Source organism: Penaeus japonicus, unplaced genomic scaffold (genome assembly GCF_977035675.1).
Source record: "Penaeus japonicus unplaced genomic scaffold, GWHDUDI00000001_assembly GWHDUDI00000031, whole genome shotgun sequence".
Taxonomy (NCBI): Eukaryota; Metazoa; Arthropoda; class Malacostraca; order Decapoda; family Penaeidae; genus Penaeus; species Penaeus japonicus.
In genome coordinates, this window is record NW_028234433.1 from 4,344,391 (window position 1) to 4,351,890 (window position 7,500).

The following is a 7,500-nucleotide window of genomic DNA, read 5'->3' on the forward strand; positions in this document are numbered from 1 at the left end:
GTGTGTGTGTGTGTGTGTGTGTGTGTGTGTGTGTGTGTTTGTGTGTGTGTGTGTGTGTGTGTGTGTCTGTGTGTTTGTGTGTGTGTGTGTGTGTGTGTGTGTGTTTGTGTGTGTGTTTGTGTGTGTGTGTGTGTGTTTGTGTGTGTTTGTGTGTGTGTGTGTGTGTGTGTGTGTGTGTGTGTGTGTGTGTGTGTGTGTGTGTGTGTGTGTGTGTGTGTGTGTGTGTGTGTGTGTGTGTGTGTGTGTGTGTGTGTGTGTGTGTGTGTGTGTGTGTATGTTTGTGTGTGTGTTTGTGTGTGTGTGTGTTTACATTCTGATATTTCTTTTCCTCTGTTTCTATTCCTCTTTAATCTGTCCTTTTTACTTTTCCCTTCCCTTCCCTTTCTCCTTTTACTTTCATCTTCTCTTCCCCTTTCCGTCTGTCCCCTCTACTTTTTCCCCCCATCTTTCCTTCTCCTTTCTCCCCTTCTCCCTCTCAACCCAACCTTTCTTCCCCCACGCCCTCTCCCTCCTCCTCTCCTCCTATAACTATTACACCTTTTCATCCGCCCAAAAAGGGGCTTCAAACTCGGCCATCACTAAGTGTCGACGACGCTCCCCCATGTTTACAAATGATGTCTTATAATCACAAACCATGAACACCCGGAGCAAGGACAGCGAAACGGACACCAGACACCATAAGTCCGTTAAGAGGTTTGGACGCTGGGCAGCCCACACGACCCGAGCGCCCGGTTATGGTGATGAAAATGCGCACTGTTACAACTTACCAATTGACGTCGCTCTTGTCGTCCCTGACATCACTATAAGCGCTGTGTAGGCCTTCCCGGTCGACCTGGGTACTAGCCATCACCTGGAAAAGGAGAGTGAGGTTGTAGTGAAGTTATGGTGTCTCCTTGTGGCAGTGTAAGCTTCTGGATAACCTGGAAAGATAGTGAGGTTCTACTTTTTTTTTTTTTTTTTTTTTTTTTGATGCTATATCATTACTGGGTGAGGTTGTAGTGACGTTATGGTGTCTCCTTGTGGCAATGTAAGCTTCTTGATAACCTGGAAAGATAGTGAGGTTCTGATCTTTTTCATTGATGCTATATCATTACTGAGTGAGGTTGTAGTGAAGTTATGGTGTCTCCTTGTGGCAATGTAGGCTTCTTGATAACCTGGAAAGATAGTGAGGTTCTTTTTTTTTTTTTTTGATGCTATATCATTACTGGGTGAGGTTGTAGTGAAGTTATGGTGTCTCCTTGTGGCAATGTAGGCTTCTTGATAACCTGGAGAGATAGTGAGGTTCTGATCTTTTTCTTTGATGTTATATCAAGATTAAGTGAGGTTATAGTGATGTTAAGACAGTACATTAACCAGGAAATACAGTGAACCTCAGATCTCTACTTTCTATCCTTTAATGTCACTGATACCGAGTTTATAGTGGAATTATGGTGTCACCTTCGGATATTCATAGTTACATATAAACATTATCGAGCAGTCAAATAAATAGCAAGGCAACAAGACGGGGAACGTGTAAACAATACAGCAAGGATGACCGTTTAAATGAATTATTTCCACTCGACTCTGAAGCTTCAAGAGAGGGAGAGAGTTTTCGAAATGCTAGTACAGTAACTCTTTATTTCCTTCATTTCGTAATCCTCACTTGTTTGAATGACTATAGATCTTTCAGTCAACGATGGAAATAGAAAAGAGAAGTGAAGAAAAGCGAAGAATAATGTAGAGTTTGAGCGTGAATGATGTTTGTCCGTGAGTGTAAACGAGTGCTCGTGAAACCTGGACGAAGCTCACGTCACCGTCTCAACTCCGTGTCTGAGAAGCTTCCACAGGTCTTAGGGCTTTGCTTAACGGCTTTTGCAATGCATAGTCACTTATTGCATCGTCTGACACTGCCTGACGCAAAAGACCCTGAATTCAGGTAGAGTACACGCCAGTCTAATTCAATTTTAAATGGAACAATACACTATGATAGTTATCTTTAATAACTTCTTAACAATTTCTCCACGAAAATGAATAGTTAGTGTAACAAACATCCGTGATTTACTTTCTGAAACATTTTTATTTTCCCACTCGTAATTTTTATCATATGAACGTTCAAGCATGACTAGAAGCACAAGAAATAGAAATAAAAGACCAACAATGGCGAACTTCTTCCAAAGGGTGTCGGACCAGTTCTGGCCTCGCCCCCGATCTGTGTTTCACAAAAGTTTACGAATTTCTCTCTCTCGTTTTTTTACAGCTGAGATCAAACACGGCTAACGAATGGCAACATAAAAGGCTTAATATTAACGTTCACAATAAATCCGATTTCGATTTCTACGAAGCTAGAGATGAGCTTAATCTTCAGAGGAAAGCGATCATACACGAGATTTCATGTTAGAACATCTCAGTGTTTCGCCATTAGTGAAATTCTCGACAGGCTGGTTTCGTATTATCAAATAACCCGACATTTGGGTCATGGCTCCACCTGTCAGACTGTTTATATAAATGTTATATATATATATATATATATATATATATATATATATATATATATATTTGTGTGTGTGTGTGTGTGTGTGTGTGTGTGTGTGTGTGTGTGTATGTGTGTTAATATATACATATATATATATATATATATATATATATATATATATATATATGTATGTATATATTTATACATATATATTATCGTGTAGATGTGTGTGTGTGTGTGTGTGTGTGTGTATGTGTGTGTGCGTGCGTGTGTGCGTGCGTGCGTGTGTGTGTGTGAGAGAGAGAAAGATAGAGTTAGGGAGAGGGTATATAATATCAGGTGGCGTGACTTATAAACAAGTTAATGGCCGAGCTCAGAGTTCTTCACTGACCGGCATTATGTAATTAAGGGCTAACCCAACCCACGCCAGAAAAAAAAATGTCAGGAAATATTAGTGCCGGTAATAAATCCTATTAAGAAAAAAAAAGAGAATAAATAAAAAACGCGAGGAAGAATGTATATAACAATACGGTTAGATAAGAAAAGTTTACAATAATTTCACCCCACCCTTAAAAAATAAAAGAAAATAATGCTAGCTAGAAAAATAAGATTTATGCAAATGATAACAAAAACAGGTGTCAAATCCTCCACTATTTCTTTCCCTGAACAGATTCACAGATACTGATAAAGCTTATCATTATCTCTCACACTTTGTAAAAGAAGGATAAAAAAAAAAGAGAACGCAGAGTGAGGTGACTTTTACAAAATTTACAAAATGATAATGATGATAATACTAATAGTAATAATAATGATAGTAATGATAATGATAATATCAAATGAATAGGAAAAAAACAGATAAATCTTCCCGATACATGAAGACTGTTCAACTTGCAATTGCAGAGTTTTAAGATCATCCGATGTTAAATCAGATGTGTAGTGGTGGTGGGGGGTGGGGGGAGGATGGGGCTGGTCTAAATCTGAAATAACTTGGTCATTTAATGAATAAATAGATTAATACATAATATTATTAGCGGATATGAATGAATGGCACCTCAAGTTGGAAAAAAAGTGAAAAATATTCGAAATCCGTATTATATTTCTTATTTCATTATCATTATCTCTCTCTCTCTGACTCACTCACTCAGGCGTCTCTCTCTCTCTCTCTCTCTCTCTCTCTCTCTCTCTCTCTCTCTCTCTGTATGTGTGTGTGTGTGTGTGTGTCTGTCTGTCTGACTCATTCACTCTCTCTCTCTCTCTCTCTCTCTGTGTGTGTGTGTGTGTGTCTGTCTAACTCATTTTCTCTCTCTCTCTCTCTCTCTCTCTGTGTGTGTGTGTCTGTCTGACTCATTCACCCTCTCTCTCTCTTTCTCTCCCTCTGTCTGTCTGTCTGAGTAACTCACTCAGGCTCTCTCTCTCTCTCTCTCTCTCTCTCTCTCTCTCTCTCTCTCTCTCTCTCTCTCTCTCTCTCTCTCTCTCTCTCTCTCTCTCTCTCCCATTATCACGCACAGGCAAAGGCACACGCATACACGAGTATACATTCACTATATAAATCTGTATTATAGTCTTTAATAAATTTATCAATATTTATGGAATATAATTAATACCATAATATAATATAAGACATAGTTAAAGTATATACATTTAATTTCCCTTTTTTATCTTCTAGCTCACGTAAAAAGTAAGTTTCGAAATCCAGATGAAGCTTAGAAATTTAGAAATTTATTTGATGGGTGTTTACTAACAAGGCTGCCCAAAGATTTTTTTACATATATCAGGGTTTCGAAAAAATAACAAATTTTTTTTCTTCTTATTTTGCAATATAGGAAACGGGATATACAATCGTAGGACGCTTCCCTTAATGTATATATTCATCATTATTAATATCACTATCATTATTCTTTTTTTTTATTCTCCGTGTGCACAACCTTGGAATATATAGATAGCATTTAATTATTTGAAAGAAATGCATCGAAGATTACTGTCAAATCTTATCTAATCAACGCCCCTCAACACGTTATAAATATATATCACCAACAAGTAACACACCCTTCTTTTTCACCATCGTCATATCATCACAACTATTATCATCCACAACCGGTCAACCCAACCCATTAAAATTCCCAATTTCGCATGTGTAAAGCCATATCTTTCAGTATTACCAATTACACAATTTTCACACTCGAATACCGCAAGTGAGGTCGAAAGCCGGCTTGGTAACACTGACTGGTCCGTTCACGCCCATCCCGACAAGCTGTTCACCTACTTAAAGTTGGTTTTAAGTTTTTCAATCACTTTCCGAAAACCTGTACTTATTAACGGACAAAATATGGAATTAATGTGATATTAATATATGAATGTGCTTTTAAGAAACGGTTAAGTATTTGTAAACATCAAATGAAAACAAACTGTTTCCCCACAAATTACACTTTCGATCTGTCACAAGTGTTGATCAAATATCGTTTAATTACACTTAACTATGTCGATGGAGGTGGGTCTAATGTCAGTAATTATTTTACTCTAAATAGAGTGCTGATTAGTTTAGATCAGATGTGAGTATCAAATGAGTATGATCAGTTTGTAAGCTACCTAAGACATACGAAAGAAGAACTTTGGGATTTTTTAGATTGCATAATCTGTCTGTCTCTCTCTCTCTCTCTCTTTTTTTTTTTCTCTCTCTCTCTTCCTCTCTCTTTCACTCTTTCACTCCCACTCTCTCTTTCTCTCTCTCTCTCTCTCTCTCTCTCTCTCTCTCTCTCTCTCTCACCCTAATATAACGCCTATGCATAAGCTCGCATACATAAACGTATACTCACAATATACATATATATATATGTATATATATATATATATATATATATATATATATATATATATTACACACACAATCAACCAAACCAAACCAACTTACGTAACTCAGTGAACCGAAGCGGCAACGAGATGAAACAGCACGCAGACTCTGAAGCAAAACTTGCGCTCCGGTGAGAGACAGAGAGAGAGAGAGAGAGATGGAGAGCGCGAATGAGCTTCGACCGGCGGTGACAACGGATGACAAGCTCACTGTGAAGGCATGGGCGACGCCTACGTGTGGTAGAGAGCTTTATCTGTTACACATCCTGGCTGTAGATAACGAGCTTGTCATTTCCACACTGAAGCTCAAAGGGGGGAGGTGTCATTTCTCTGTGTTGTACTGTTCATTTTCATTCTCTTTTTTGTAGTTTTTTTTATTATTATTATTCTTTATTGTATAAATTCAAAGATTTTTGCTTCTGTCACTCTGTTTTCTTCTTCGCAACTGGTGTTGAGTTTGGAGAAATACATGAAACATTTTTAACACCTGTGAACTGGTTTTACAGTCATGTGTGTATGTGTTTGTTTCTCTGAATGTGTTTGTGTGTGTGTGTGTGTGTGTGTGAGAGAGAGAGAGAGAGAGAGAGAGAGAGAGAGAGAGAGAGAGAGAGAGAGAGAGAGAGAGAGAGAGAGAGAGAGAGAGAGAGAGAGAGAGAGAGAGAGGGAGGGAGGGACAGAGAGAGAGAGAGAGAGGTGATAGAGGTGATGTGGGTGTGTGTGTGTGTGTGTGTGTGTGTGTGTGTGTGTGTGTGTGTGTGTGTGTGTGTGTGTGTGTGTGTGTGTGTGTGTGTGTGTGTGTGTGTGTGCGTGAGAGAGAGAGAGTGTGTGTGTGTGTGTGTGTGTGAGGGCGTGTCTATGAACCCGCCTGCCTGTCTGATAGGACGAGAGATTCCGTGCAACAGCTGACTCATACATAACACCCAGCTAACGACGCCTGAGACAACTAACCTTTTTATCTCCTCCTCCTCCTAATCCTCCTCATCCTAATCCTCCTCCTCCTCCTCCTCTTCCATCACCTCCTCCTCCTCCTCCTCTTCCACCACCTCCTCCTCCTCCTCCTCCTCCTCCTCTTCCACCACCTCCTCCTCCTCCTCTTCCACCACCTCCACCTCCTCCTCCTCTTCCACCACCTCCTCCTCCTCCTCCTCCTCTTCCACCTCCACCTTAACCTCCACCTCCTCCACCTCCACCTCCTCTTCCTCTTCCACCTCCTCCTCCTCCTCTTCCTCCACCACCACCTCCTCCTCCTCCACCACCACCTCCTCCTCCTCTTCCACCACCACCTCCTCCTCCTCCTCTTCCACCACCACCACCTCCTCCTCCTCTTCCACCACCTCCACCTCCTCCTCCTCCTCCTCCTCTTCCTCATCATCGCCCTCTTCATCTCCCTTCCACTCCTACTTCGATTAGCTCCCTCGTGACTCGCATTCAATGAAAAAGAAAAAAGGAAAAAAAGGAAAGAGGGATCTTTATCCACGATACATATCCGCCTGACGTTCACCAGAATGTCATATTGCATCCCAGTTTGACTTTAGAAAGTAGTCAGACGGCCGCGGATAGTTCGAGTGACCAAGAAACCCTCGCCACTGCTCATACTTTTGCGCAAGTAACCTACAGCAAACCGTTCCTGCTTTATTAACCTTCTCGTTTACGTTACAGCTGATCATAATCGATGTACAAACAAGACGATGGTTATAAATGTCGTTTGAAAGTATGATGGAGGCAGAATGAGATGTTGTTTGCATATAATAAACAGTGTTACCGGATCTATTCTCTTTTTTTTAACTTTCATATCAAGTTCGTTTTATTAAAAGTCTCTTTAAGAGGGTTTGCAATACTGGCTTCTGAAGTGTCCGAACCGTTTTTGTCTGTTTACTCTATCATGATTTTGTTTGATTATGTGATTCGAACACATTCGAACATATAACTGAACGGAATTTGAGATAGAGATTTTGAACTTTCATAACATCCTGTACCAAATAGGCCTATTCTCCGGTACAAAATGTTATATTTTTAAACAAAGGTAAAACAAGAGGAAATGTAATGCATACACACACATACACACACACACACACACACACATATATATAATCACATATATATCATACACATATATATATATATATATATATATATATATATATATATATATATATATATATATATATATATAGACACACTTTGTTTTTTCTTTTTCTTTC

General features: G+C 39.6%; 1 protein-coding gene across 5 annotated transcripts in view; it reads right to left on the minus strand.

The window, feature by feature from the left end:
- Nucleotides 1-7,500, minus strand: part of LOC122250642 (coactosin-like protein) — a 64,922-nt gene that overhangs the window by 10,180 nt on the left and 47,242 nt on the right. For 2 of the 5 annotated variants that reach the window (XM_043012136.2, XM_043012132.2), the window contains exon 2: nt 768-850. In XM_043012136.2, the coding sequence (XP_042868070.1) occupies nt 768-847 (80 nt within the window). In that variant the 5' untranslated portion in view covers nt 848-850. Of the gene's footprint in view, nt 1-767; nt 851-3,344; nt 3,430-5,038; nt 5,503-7,500 lie in introns of those variants that run through there. The other 3 variants (XM_086555530.1, XM_043012135.2, XM_043012134.2) reach the window with 3 other exon arrangements.